Here is a 15,694-nt window from a genome sequence, read left to right as displayed (position 1 = left end):
CATGGCTAGATTTGACAATGTGCACATATGCAAATACAGACATATCATTTTTAACTGATTCTAGTTATGATTATATCTTTTATTTAGAAACTCAATTTACTTTTTGTCATGCATAGAAACTCATTTACTGCACCATAGCTAAGCTGCACAACAAAGGAAATACTACAATGTACTTCAGTGGGCATTCTGAGTCTGATATGTTTTAATCAGTAAGCTTATCCTAAATAAAAATATAGTTGGTTTAATAGTTTTTGTTGACATAAAGTTAAAACTGTTACACTTGAATGAATAAACAAGATGGGTCTTATATAAAAAGTTTATAAAATATTTCTTTAACCTATAGTAAAATCTGTGTATTAAACTTATGGATTATATGAAAAGACAAAAGAATACTAAACATTGTAAGACTCTAATATGCATTAGAAACTACGGTTTAAAGTATATAACCAAATAGTCAAAGAAACACTGGATGTAATGAGTAATCTATGAGTATTAAATTATCTTGAACAATAACTAGTTTGCAGAGCTTACCATATGTTTGCCCTAACAAAAATTATATGTTTTTTTTTTATTTTTTTAGTAAAAAAACAATAGCACAACTGTGTATGTAATACAATTTCTTGATTCATGGGAAATTTACAAGCATATACCATTCAATGATTTTTTTTTTTATTTAAATCTTAGTGTATTTATGTAAAATAGATTTCATTACAATCAATATGTACTTGGAAAAGATTTTATCTATCATCTACTATTAGATGATTAACTTGAACATTTGATGCATATATTACTATGCTAATAGTTCTGTCATGTACATATATAGAAAATCTATAATCACATCAGATTCAGAAATGATTCAATAGTTATCAGTCAGTCACTATAAATGGTTCAATGAAAATAGTATATAAAATACATGTTTGTGTCTTTGCAAATTGTTCCTATACATAATGGAGAGAGAGAAGGGGAAAAGAAGATGACATTAGAGCAACTGGATGTCAGGTTTAACTTATTTGAGATGAATATACTTAGCCATATGACTGATATGTTATTAAATGTTCATAATAAGGAATGTATTTATATATATGTATATAGCCTACAATTACTTATGTGTTTCACTATGTATATAATATGTAGAACCATAAATATTATTCAACATATACTAGTTTATAATTTCAAAGGTCTCTAAGAATACAGGAATGGAGCATGAGGAAATCTGTCTACCAAACATGAGGTAGATATTTTGTTTATGTATATCAGATTAGGAATGTATATCATTCTATGTGTGATGGGGGGAAGGTTGAAAGAAAAGATTATATTTATCAAAATAATTTTACTTAAATCATCTTACACTTTTTTATTATGGCCTGAAATGAACATCAATATAAAAGTATTACAAAAGAGATTCAGTCTATGTATGATACATGAAATAAGGAGAATTTTGTTCCAAATACAATGCTATAAAATGTACTCGAATATTAATATAAATATTAGCAAGCATGAAACTCAACAACAAACATGGACTTAACACTACTCTCACTGAACATAAATGGTTTAAATAATCCAAAGAAAAGATCAAACCTGCTAAAATATTTAAAATTAAACAAAGCGCAAGTAATATTTCTTCAAGAGACTCACTTTAAAGATGATGAAAAGCATTTATGGAATCCAAATGAGTATACAACAATAGCGCAATCATCATATAAAACCAAAACTAGAGGAGTTAGGATACTATGGAGAAAAAACATCATTAATCCCCAAATTCTTTAGAGTTATGAAGATAAAGAGGGGCTTATAACACTTGTTATAATAAAATTCAATAATAGAATCTGGACATTAGTAAATCTTTATTGGTTCCCAGGAACAGGAAAAAGTATGACAAAGAAACATCTAGACTTTATTAGCAAAACATATAAAGGTAGCTTGATATTAGGTGGTGACTTTAATTGCATTCTTGATAATTCAGAGACCATCAACAAAAAAAAAATGTACGTATAACTCCTATAGCAAAGCTACTCAAAAAATGGATTGTAAATCACAATTTAATTAGAGAAAGTAACTCACTGTTATTTTCTCACCAAGATCACAGATTTATAACCCAAACAAGAATAGATAAAATTTTTGTTGCACAAGACCTTGATGCGAAGATAAATAGTTTTACAATCATACCATGTTCATTATCAGATCATAGAGCAATCCTTATTAATATTCAAACAAATTTTATAAAATTAATACAAATGACAAGAATTCCAGCATATATTACGAAACAAAGAATTTAAACCTTGGCTACTCACAGAGTTGAAATTCTTTCTAAACACTAATCTTACGAATGAAATCAGCATAGTTATGGTATGGGATGCTCTAAAAACCTATATTTATGGTAAAATTATCACATGGTACAAAAATAAACTAAAAGAATGGGAATCAGAATTACTCAACATACAAAATCAAATCATAAAGATAAATAATAATAATTTAACAAATGCGCTGACTAATAAGAAGAAAATTAATGATCTGCATGAAATGTTTAATTAAATTCTAACACATACAACTGTTAATCTAGCACTAGAAAGATTAAAATTAAACTCATATGCTGTTTCTCCTAAACATATGCATAACTTGGCGATAAGAGTTAAAGTACAATCTAAAAGAAATAACATTACTACTATTATACATGAAGGAAGGAAGAACAAGAAAGTGTCAGATATAAATGATATATTAGATGCTTTTAAATACCATTTTACAGAACATTATAAGATGGAAGGAACTCAAACAAAAAACTTTAATTTAGATTTGAAACCTGAATTGATTAAAACAATCCCAGAAAATTTAAAATTAGAACTTCAAAAGCAAATTACTCTTAAAGAAATTTCAGAAAAAAATCAAAGAAAGCAAAAATAATAAAGCTCCAGGAATGGATGGTATTATAGCTGAAATATACAAAATCTTTCCATCAACTATAATCTCAGTCTTCCAAAAAACCTTAATAGAAATACAAACACACAACACCATTCCACCATCTTGGAGATATTCAATTACTCCTATAATAAAAGAAAATAAAGATGCATCAAAATGCAGCTCCTATAGACCAATTTCTTTATTAAACAATGATTATAAAATCTTTATGGCTATTCTAGTCAATAGAATCAAAAAATATATGATAAAAATTATAAATGAAGATCAAACAGGGTTTATACATAATAGGCGCACCTATGATAATATACAAAGAATGCTAACTATTATTGACTATTTAAATAGAGAAAAACAAGAAGCCTTAATAGTTGCATTGGATATAGAGAAAGCTTTTAACTCCTTAAACTGGGATTTCTTGTTTAAAATATTAGAGTATTATGAGTTTCTTAGCTCCTTTATTTCATTAATAAAGAACATATATAAAAACAATTTAGCATATGTAAAATTAGGACCTTTCACCCCTGAATCAATAATATTGACAAAAGGCACAAAACAAGGTTTCCCATGTCCCCCATATTATTTGCATTAGCCATTGAAATATTTGCCATCTCAATATGAAACAATCCCAAAATAGAGAGTATAAATTTATATAATCAATATAATTCAAAAATAATGTTATTTGCAGATGATATACTTCTTACCACATCTACTTCTAAAAATTCATTAAAAGAATTAGATATACAAGTTGATAAATTTTATTTGATTTCAGGATTACATTTTAACAAAACAAAATCACATTTTATGATATTGAATAAAAAAAATGATTTTCAAATAAATGATAATCATATAATTGGTAAACAATCTCTCACTTCAAACTATCTAGGTATAACATTAAGTACAACATTAGAAAAAAATTTAAATATAAATTACAGGGAAATCATAGACACAATAATGTCAACTATAATAAACTGGAACAAAATATATATAACATTTGAAGATAGATTGCAAGTAATAAAAATGATATTACTTCCAAAAATCCTATATATAGCACAAGCTATTCCAGTAATACCAGATAAATATTTTTAAAAGAAATAAATACATTATTATTAAGATTTCTTTGGCATCCTAACAAAAACAGAATAGCTTATACACATCACATTAGACCATGGAAACTAGGTGGAATCAATTTCCCCGGATATTTAAACTTTTATTAGAGCTTCCATTTTTAAAATAATTATAAATTGGATAGATTCGTGCTATTCTTCTAACTGGAAGTCTCTCCACACTGTTATTTATTCAAATGAAAATACCATTTTAAAGAATTTAATGATAGTCAATCATATTAATAAACCATGGCATATCTTATGTACTAGCCTTCAATATAATCTAACAAAAACTACTAATCTAAAATACTTAAATGATATGTATAATTCATTTAGAAGATTTGTAACTTCTAATACAGATATAAAGTTATAGCTCGAACTTTTATATCCTTTCAATGTAACAAGAAATTTTCCAAACAAAATGCATAGGACGGTTTTCATTACTTGGGAAAAGAAACAATTAATTTGCTGGTAACAATGCATTAATGAACATAAGGTTTTGGATAGTCAACTTATAATAAAAACTTATAATCTCTCTACATCAGACTGGGTATTACTACAAAGTATATTACAATACTCACAAGATCTATGCAGAATAATTAACAATTCTTCTTTTAGAGATAAACCTACACTTATAACTCATTTATATGAAATAATATACAATAATCAAAATTGGGAAAATTTGACATCAAAATTATATAAACTTTTAATAAATTATAAATTTAAAATCAATCAAAAATTCTGGAATCATATAACAAAAGGTCATTCAATAAATTTATCCCTGGAAAACAAAAACAAAATACTAAATTCTGTTAAATTGACATCCAACATACAATTTTGGAGAATTTACACATGGAAATTTTTGCGTAGATCTTTTTTTACTCCAAATAGATTTAAAAAATGTAATAATTCTAATAATGATACATGTTGGAGATGCTTGCAGCGTTATAAAGCAGATTGGATACATGTATTTCATGACTGTATTAAAGTTAAAAAATTTTGGGAAGATGTCAGCAATTTCATACAAGCCATATTCTCAGATACATTTGCAGTAAGTAAATCTCTAATTTTGTTGAATGTTAATGAGAATTTAGAATTAAATAATAGCAATCTCTACCTACTATGGAACATTCAAGCAAATGCTAGAAAATGTATTACCAGAAAATGGAAATCAAATCTGGAACCATCATTTAAAGAATTTCTGCTGATATTGAAGGAAACTGCATTACTGAAAACCAGAGTAAAATAATTAAGAATAGCACCAAGACGATGGAACAAGAATCCATGGGAAAAAATACTATCACTTATTGAGACACTAAACTTGAATTTAAACTCTTAATGAGAGTGAAAGAAAAAGGAACAAATGATCTCTCATTAATATGATGTTACTCTGACTAGACTGATCAATATAATAATTTAATTTTAGGCCAACTGTAAATATTGTATATAGTTAATCATACTGTTTTACTTATCAGAAAATGTATTAAGATTATTATACAATGGAATTATTTGAAAAATTAATAAAACACATTTGGAGTAAGAAGCCAAAAGGTTGTTTGTTTTTATTGGTTTGTCATTTTTTGAAGTTTGGTTCGTAGTTTGTGTATTTGATTGGTGTAAAAAAATTCATATTATTGACATTTGCAACAGTATGTTTAGGGGGGGTTTCATACATCCTTTACTGTAAATGGACTATATCCATTTTGAAACTTCCTAGTTAAGAAACATGAACAAATAGAAAATAAATAAATGAAATATATTTCTCTTGCAGGCATTCATATTAACCTATTTAAGTGGGGGCATTATCACACAACTAAAATTCTAAGGCCCACCCAAGTTATCAAATCATTTTTCCACAAAAAAGAACAAGAATCTGTTTATTTTTTTGCTTGTTTGTTTTGATTTGTTTTATGATTTTATTGTCAGGATGCCCATTTTCCTCGGAGGCCTGGGAGAAAAACACAGTGTAACATCATGAGCATACAAAACCAAAGAAACAAGATACATATTACTTAATACACAACATGCTATGCAAAGACGGGTCTATATTATATTTTCGAAAGTTTCAAGCATCGACACCATATGAGCGATGTTTGAAATTTCAAAAATATAATAAAAAAATAAAAATAAAAAACTATACTTACCTAAACACTGTAGGCAGGGGAGCAAGCCTCCCTGCACCCCCCACACCCCCACTACTTAAATATTCCTACTCTGAGATCACACTGCATTGAAGTAAAGGGAAAATATTCCCTACGGTGATTTCCGTGTTATGCGCATGACGTTTCAATGGTTCGACCAATCGGGTTCACTCAATATGCATTCGCCATTTACAATTTTTGATCACGCGATAGGAACCCGCAAAGATATAATACAGTAGAAAATGTATGCATAGCAATGGTACAATGGCAGGTAACATTTGCATCATTTACATTTCCAAGGTACCAAGAAACAAAGAGTATATGGCATTTGTCAGGTAGTAATTGTTTATGTGTGCTTTATAATGATAAAATTACACATAGTAAGAAGTTGATAAAACTATAATATTGTATGTATTAGCCCATTTACTATTCTTTGAAATTGGGATAAACTTAAGACTGGAATTTAAATTAATGCAACTATTGAAAAATATGCTACAAAATATCCAGTTTGGTTAAAATGTAATTAATGAAGTGAGAAGGGATTGTTTTATTGTTTTGTTGTGAAGATAAATTACTTGTTACAGCATCCAGCAAAATAGGTTAACTGCTTCCAGGCATGCTGAACAAAGAATCAAAAGAGAGTATCACAAAAGGAAATGTTATTTCTGGTTGTTTTTACAAGGTCATTATTTGCAGATCTGTTTCCCAGTGGATGTGTACAACCAACACATCAATGAAATGATGAAGGTGGGGTATTAGCTTACAGTACAGAAACATGTAGGTATAATTTAGAAACCAGTGGCCAGTATTTGTGCTTTAATAAAGGCCAATTTAATTATTCTAATGAGTCATAACGATGGACTCAATTTGCTGAGTTACAGGCAAAGTTCTTTGATTTCTTGTAAGCGTATTCAAGTCTACCACATTCCTTGAAGTTAGACCTGTATAGAGAGTATAAGCATAAATGACTAGTAAAAATAGATAAAGAGTTTGGACCTCATCAAGACATTAAGAAATTTTGTTTACTGGATACAAGTGAGGGTCTAGCAAATGACAAACTAAATGGAATATGGTTTAACTGCCAACTGTTTCTCTGGTTTCAGTGATGAGGACTGTGATGATGGGAGGTGTTGCCAGCTATGCCAGGAGAAGTAGGGCAGTGGATGTGTAACATATGCCAGCAGAGCTATCTGTAGTATTCTAAAGAATTATATGTCATTTGTATATCAAGCTGATTTGTACAGGTGCTTATGTTGAAAATGTATTTGTAAAGTTGCTTGTATTAAAAAATGTACCAACAGTGGTTCCTGCTGGACAGAAAAGAAATACACCTGCATGTCAGACTGTATTGTAACTGTTGAAATGAATGTATTGTAACAGAGGATACTGGAAGAGTCCAGCTTTGAAAAATAGTCTGAAATTAAATTACCTGGTTAAGGCCATAAAGATTATATCTTACAGTTCTGATTGCAGCCAGAGACAAAATGTCTATGAAAACCAGAACTAGGAATCCTACTGTATTGTCCTTGGGGGTGAACTAATTCCTGCCTTGGAAGGGTGTAAGTTTTGAAATGGTTTTATAGCTTCCAGATGCTATAAAACATCTCAACAAACTCTATCTATGTGTATGGTAGCACATATGTGCTAAATTCTGGTTCATTTTCTAGCAAAGGGGGTAGTGTAGGAACCAGATTCAGATGACCAGATGTGTGTGATGTCCTTCTGTAATCCAGCACTGAAATGATGTTTTAATACTAGATGAGACAGAAGTTTCAGCGCAGTCTGTTTTTGAAAACTGACAAACAAGGATCACTCACCCACTTCACCTTGTCTTGCTTTAGTAAATAACCAGGGAATAGTACTTTAGTAAGTAACCAGGGAATAGTAATTCCTTAGATCAGTTAGGAAAATATAGTGAGATTAGTTAAGTATTGTTTTTCTGTATTAGTGTGAACCTTTTCATCTGTGTTATTTTTAATATTTCCTGTGATTGAAACTCTGGTGTTTATTGTAAATATGCATTCAGTATTTTCATGTTCTGTTTATTATTTATTATAAAATATATTTAAACTGTTCATTGTGGCTGTTTTCTACAGAATATTTTTATCTTTGGGAGTACTTATATTTATTTAGTGACACTGTGGTAACTCCTGAAAGCCTTGCTATATTGGTCAAACATTGTCATTTGCATTAGTATTAATTTCACTCAGTATAATTGGGTACATTGTAAGACCCTTAGAGTAGCTGATTTTGGAGTGTTCTGATGGCAGTACCTACCTTATAGTCTGGACAGAGGAGGCATAGCTGGGTGAATCTGTGCCAGTCTTTCCCGTGTGAGTGTGTGCATGCGCACGCATGCGTGTGTCTGTGTGAAAATCAAATCTCAAAGAGTGTGTATGTCAGTTACTTGGAACAGGGACACAGAGCATTGGATTCACAGAGAGGGTGGTGGAGAACTTGTCTTGGAACACTCGGCTGAGAAATCAACTCTACAACTGTACCAGTGGGGAGTCTTATTGGAGGCCTAAAGAGAGAAAGAGGGAAACCCAGCCCTCGGACTAAGTGTGTTCTCTATGTGCTCTTAAGGGAAATTCTGCTTGGTGCAGAGAGCTGCATCTGGAAATACTGTGTGTATCTATTTTTGTTCCAAGTGAACGTCCCTCTCCAGTGTCAGTGGTGAGGATTAAGGCTCCTTGATTACTGGCCCAGAACAGGGACGTCACAAGGACTAATGTGCTTGTGGTGTTCTATAGAGATTATGAGTTTGGCTCTTGGCAAAAAATATTGAATATGCTAAGAGGTTATGGATATTTGCTGCAAAAGAGGGCAAAGAAAATGATATTCTACCAACAATGTGCCTTAGCAAACAACTATTTTGAGTAACAGCAGATGTATATAGTAGCCATTCATGGATTGTTTCAACAGTATCTAGCATGAGAAAGAGTCCCCTAACAGCTAAAATATCAGGCAAAAGTCTTTGAATTCTCACTTCATTTGTTCTACTTCTGAACTGGACCCTCCTGAAGTAACATATAGCATTCAAACACTAGTAGAAGTAAGCAGTGTTTAAAGTACAGAACACTACATTCATGTAATTATTTTCAACCATCAATTATAACCAACATTTCAAAAAGTGTAGCTTTATGCAGTAAAAACAATGGGTGATGTCAGCAAGCTTTCAGCTGTGAGAAATGTGAAATTAATTGTTCTTGTTCTTCTAGATTCAATACCAGACAATGTAGTTGAAGAAATGACCAAACCAAAAGACCCAAATGCAGTTGGGGCTGAAATTTGCCACAGAGGTTCACAAGTGATACAATGGAGGTATGGAATTCTGTTTTTTAGTCAACTGTTTTTCCTGTTTTCTGCCTGGTGTTTCACTCTTTCAAGTGTTCCCAAAGCACATCTGCATCTTCTTTCCTAATGCTATGTATCCTTCCTCATAAGGCCTATTCTTTCCCAGACTGGACGAGTATATGGGTGGTATTCATAGTTCTGTACTTCACAAAAGTGCTACAGCAATTGGTGAAAAGCATCAGTATGCCCATATGCAAATCATCAAAGCACGAAGGATCAGTCTTGATTATGGCAAAGTGCATCCTGAGCAGAAATGCCCACAGTAGATCTGCATATTCTAACTGTCCTAAGTTGGGTTTCATGAAGTTTAGTCAAATGTAGAGGAATTCGAATGTACTTTGAGTCCATTACACATGCACTTATAAAGGGGCTACACACTTGTGCTGTGGAATGATTCATAAAGCAGAGTGGCTGAGCCTACTTTCCATAATAAGTTGATAAATCAGCCTTAACTTATTCCAGTTTTCCTTAGTACTCCATTTTGGGCTGCAGTTACCTGCATTCAGCATCAACAGACCATGTAAATAACTACTGAATTAAAATCATTATTGAGTAACAGAAGCAAGTAGAAATAAATTGGAAAAGTCATGGATCACTGTAATTCACTGCTACCTGTTGAGAAGCATCCTTACTTTACTGATAAAATATGCAGTTTAATGCATTTTCCCAGCTTATGAATGGCACGATTGGGAAATGTGTAAAGTGCCATTTTTACTCCTGTCTACATGCATCAGGCTATTTACTGCTTACAACTGAATGGGTAATGGAGCATGTCATTTGAAATTATGAATGAAATGCATTACCCTCCTTATAAGCACACTTATAGCAAACACAGGCATGCAGGTATACTAATACTGCAGCAGAGGCTAGTATAACACAGATTATAGGAAGAGGACATAGAAAACCACATGGCAGAGCTAGTGCTGTAAGGTGTATGCCTAATACAGAGCCAGTCATTATCCACATTCACTAAATTTTCATAGAAGGATGCCAGGCATCAGTTTGTCACTTTTGTCACAACATTTGATTAAATGTTACAGCATGATACAACAACACAGAGCAAGACACAAGAGAGACAACTTAAGTTATAAGGAGAATCACATCCTTATGGACACTCATGACATATGGGAAACATCTTGCAAAGGGGGTGAGGCAAAACAAGGAGAGACAACTTCGGCTTTGAATCAGTTATTGGCTGACAGTAGTGCTGTAAATGAGAAGTAGGCGTCATTGTGTACCACATCTTTTACAATCAGTAACAGGTGGGCAGTACTCACACATCAGTCCAGTTACACAGAGGGTTACCACAGCACTTCCTTGGGAAATGAGAAGAAACATAGCAGAGGATATCAAAAAGACAAAATGAAAAACCCATTCTCATAATGGAAATACACCACCTGTATTTTTCACACTGAAACCTTTCCACTATAACTAGTAGCTGTGTCACTTACCCCTCAACACTGACACATATTAACCAATGATACTCTTACAAAAAGCATCATTTCTATTGCTGACATATAGTAAATCTGCAGATGTGACAAATGTTACCTGTATCTCATCCATATTGGCTGTTAAGCACATGAAATAGGTAAGCTAGCAGCAAACTTATACAACTCAGCCAATTATAAAGTAGATAAAAAGGCACTGCTGTGACTTCTCTAGTCCTTCTGCGAAGGTGCAGAAACACATAAAAAATTAACCAGGAATCAAAGCATAAAATTGTTGCAGATTTTCCACATACTCCTCATTCACATCTGATTATTTCTTCATTTACCTAAGATCTTCTCAGACCACTTAAAACCAGTGGACCTAAATGCAAATGGTGGCCTAGAATCACTCCTCAGTTGTGATTAGACATAGCCCACAAAACTTTCCACTGTGCCTAAGTAGAATGACTGAATACTGCCCTATGTCTCATAACCAGAGTAATTTATTAACTTGTCTGCCAGTGACAACACAGACTGTGACTATTGCAGAGCTTATCATTCCTGAGGGCATTTCTTCTAGCTTTCCCTCTGCTTAGTGCCAGCAGGCTAGGGCAACAGTGCCATGTAGATCAACTGTGATTCCATAGGGTATTGTGTAACTTTGTCCAATATGATGGATATCCATCTGCTGCTTACCATACAATAAAAATAAACTAGACAGTATTAGCATTAGGATATAAAACTGATCACATTTTAGTGTCATGGCCAATGGCTATGAGTCAGTTATAAATGGAGTATTTGGCATCACTGACAGAAGTCGGGTCACATCACTGCTGTGTCTGTCATTTGTTTGAGTTAAAGGGGTAGTGCCACATCTGCCTTCAGAAACATTGATTTTCCTTATTTTTATATACCCATCTACATATCAGCTTAGTCATGTCACTTGCTCAGATTTATGTAGTGTGATCACGTTTCCATATAACACAAATAACCACACTCAAACTGAATAAGCATTCATCTTGAGAAAGGTATAACAGAGATGTATATAGAACTAGAATAAGAATGTATCCCAAATCTAATAAGTGAAAAGGAGGACCTATACCAAATCTAATAAACAAAAAGGAGGATGCATCCCAAATGCTCTAATTTCCTTAACAAGGTCAGGTACCAGGACCTTACACTGTACATCAGACTTAGTATAGTGGATGTGCACTACAACAGTATCTGTTTTGGAATCCTTTGGCTCAAGTCCAAAGATATCAGTTCTGTAAGGTAGACCAGGATAGGTCAGGTGACAGCAAAGGGTCAGGCATATCCATAAACACATTTTTCTTGTGTAACAGTGAACTCTGGCAATGCCAAAGGGACTGGGCACCTCCAACAGTGTGTTGGTAATTCTCTGCACAGTACTCAAAAAATATGGACAATGTCCAGCTCCATGACACAGAATGGTGGCACTCTAAGTATAACCCAAATGATTCAGGTTTGATTAGCAACTTGGCACTGAAGGAGCCAGTGAGGGCAAGAGAGAGAGAACAAAGTGGTCTTGCTTGCAGGACCCATGTTAGTGCTTATTAGGGAGAGTCACTGAGTTGGGCTTGATGCATTGTGTTATGTGTTCGATATATTGTGACTCAGAAAATTGCATTTCAATGGAAGGAAATAGGATCTAATACTTGTACCTCTCCTAGATAATGTATTTTGTAAATAGTAAGTTGGACATGGAGGAGTTCCAGGTCATTATCTTATCTAATGAGTGTGAAGGTGATTTTATTTAAAGTATGTGGAGACACTGCTACCTTTAGTGCACTGAAACCCTGTACTGTTGGAGTGCTTTGTGTTGTGTTGAACCAGGTCCCTGTGATGATGTATATATCAATGTTTTCCAGGGTATGGAGTCCTTGTAGGAATAGAATTTCATGCTAAGGCAACTAACATTGATCAGCAATTAATTAGTGTTATCTAGAATCTGTTATGTAATGTTGGATGCTTTAGAGGACTGACATTTACTAAAAAGGCACCTCGGGGGTGTTAAGACTGTCTACCATCTCCTCCCAGGCTGATATATATTGTAACTCATTTGAAAGACACCAGAAGGTAAGCCAGTTGTTAAAAAACAATAATCTTTTTTTCATATTGTAACATAATTCTTAATGATGGTAGAATGCTGCTCAAGGCTAGGTTCATAACATCTTCAGACACATATTCCAAGAGCTCCATCATGTCTTTCTTCTTATAGTCCCAGGAGGTACATCTGAAGTCATTTATACCCATGTGTACTATGACTGTGCCAAGAGCTCCATCATGTCTCTCTTCTTATAGTCCCAGGAGGTACATCTGAAGTCATTTATACCCATGTGTACTATGACTGTGCCATATGTGTGTTTGTGGTGCAAGGACCTGAATGCTTGCATAAAGTAGCAAATCCTGGTGCCTGATAGGCAACTGATTATATCCCTCTCTTTGCACAGCCTGGTGACTAGTGCATCGGTGTGGCTCACTGTGGAGTTACCCAGGACTCAGATACTGGATTATGTGGAGATTTGCCTTCTGGGCATTTGAACTGAGCCAATGTGGTATATGTTTCATGGTGGGTGCTGCCTGTGCTGTGTGTTCATGAAGTTGTTGAAGGTACTTGCTTCTTAGGTCAGTTTTAGGAGGCCTTTCTGGTTTAGGCATGTTACTTTTAAGAGCCTCAGCATATGAAGGTCTGTGTGTTTGGTCTGAGCTGTGTGTGCATGTTTTGCTGTGTAGTGTTGTGTGGGACTGACAACCTGCTTGTTATTTGTCATGGCTTCATGTCAGAACTTTGTTTGTCTCCAGTAACCCTGTATAGCTATATCTGTCACACACACTGTGTGATTAAGCACTAAGTAACCTGAAAGTACCCTTTTTCTTGTTGTTAACTCATTACATTCGAGTGATGCATCCAGGTGCATCTGCAGTTAACTCCTACTGACGCCTGTAGGCATCAAATATTGCGTGTTCACATTTGCACCAATAGTTCCAAAACCATGATATATACAAGGTTTTAAAAGATTTCAACTTAAAGCTTTTACAATGGCAAACTCTACCGCACTAATGTTTGACCTCTGTTTAGTGCAGGTAAAGAGATATTAACTGTTGTTATTCTGATATTAATTTATATATATATATATATATATATATATATATATATATATATATATATGTAATTTTCAGATTTTTCTAAATATCTCAACAGCCAAGTAACACAGACAGAACTCCTTTTTTTTTAATTATGTATTTATTTATTTATTTATTTATTTTGCTTTTATGGCATTTTTACTTTATTATTTTGTTTGCCTGGTTTGTATTTGTATGAATGAGGGCTCTCATACCCTTCCACAGCAACTTTCCTCTGCTTCCCCCTTTTCTTTTTCAGAATTTTAGTGAACTTATTTAGCAATGGAAAAAAAACAGAGATTTGGCACAGAAAGCAGTACATAGGTGCCTCCTTTAGGAAATCGCTTCAATGCTTCTTCGCCGACCATACAGCATAACTATCGTCTCTACCCTTCCTTATAGGTATGAAACCTAGTTAAGTTATAAATATCATCTACGTAGCCATAGTAACTAGCATCAGTGGTGCCTGTAGAAAATCCTCATTGTCAAGTGGGAACACTTCAACTAACATCGATGTTCTTGCTGAGGCCAATATCACCAGTATTGAGACATCCACCCTCAAGCACTAGCACTGAAACAGTCACTAGCAAATACCAGCACTGAGGCAGTCACCCAAAAAACAACAGTTCTACTAGCCTGGATGCTGTGTTTACATGTCTGAGTCAGATGTAATCTGGAGGTTAAAGGAAATTTTAAAAAGACACAGTGAAAACATATTCAATAAAGAATATGTGGACATAGCAGTGACCTACTCTAAGAGAAATGCCTGCCTTCCAAAACTGAAAGAAGAACATAGGAGAGAAAAACAAAGAAAACCCAGCCAACAACAGCAATCTATCTTGTGTGGAAATGAACAGGTTTATGGACAGATCTATTAGTCAAGGTCAAATATCATTGGGTCATCTTTGAAACATCATTGAACCTTTGAAACAAACAATTAACATTTAGTGAAAAAACAGCATGTGCCTGTATTAACGTAGTGGGAGAATAATGCTGTAGTTAAATTAAATTTGTGAAAGTGTACAATCATCAAGTCAAAGTACAATGTAGTTATCTACTTCCAACTTTTTAGAGTACCACAACCACCATCACACACACACACACACACACACACACACACACACACACACACACACACACACACACACACACACACACACACTTTAACCTGCCTCACACAAATGTGTAATGACTTTCCATTCTGCAAGCGGCATTGCTAGACCTCAATAAAAAATCTAGGGTGACACTCTTATGCCCCTAGCAACAGTCATCAAATTTCTTTGAAACTATATTTTAGACAGCTGTAAAAACAAAAGGTGAATATGCTGGAGGTAAACAGTCTAAAATAGTATTACACAGATGTTAACTGCTGATTTGTACCTTTATGTCAAACACCAAAGTAAACCCCCACCAATGGAAATGGCACTGCTAAAATATCAGGTACCCTACAGAACTTATTTCTCAAACATTTCCATTAAAGATCTTTATTCACAGAAGGATAACCTGATGCTCTGAAGCATAGAGAAAGATACACATCATTACTGATATGCTTCCGTAGTCTAAGAGCTACCTCACTAGCTTCATTTATTGTGTGGGTTAGTAACATCTCTCA

At 33.6% G+C, this 15,694-nt stretch overlaps 1 protein-coding gene across 2 annotated transcripts in view; it reads left to right on the top strand.

Moving 5' to 3' along the window:
* The window catches only part of NRBP2 (nuclear receptor binding protein 2), a 1,106,111-nt gene that overhangs the window by 902,982 nt on the left and 187,435 nt on the right, over positions 1-15,694 (top strand). For both annotated transcript variants that reach the window (XM_044067493.1, XM_044067492.1), the window contains exon 12: positions 9,376-9,478. In XM_044067493.1, coding sequence (XP_043923428.1) covers positions 9,376-9,478 — 103 coding nt within the window. The remainder of the gene's footprint in view (positions 1-9,375; positions 9,479-15,694) is intronic.

The sequence above is a fragment of the Protopterus annectens genome, chromosome 3.part1, assembly GCF_019279795.1.
Source record: "Protopterus annectens isolate FY-2018-M chromosome 3.part1, PAN1.0, whole genome shotgun sequence".
Taxonomy (NCBI): domain Eukaryota; kingdom Metazoa; phylum Chordata; order Ceratodontiformes; family Protopteridae; genus Protopterus; species Protopterus annectens.
Note: the sequence above shows the minus strand (reverse complement) of the source record. Positions and strands in the feature narration are given on the sequence as shown.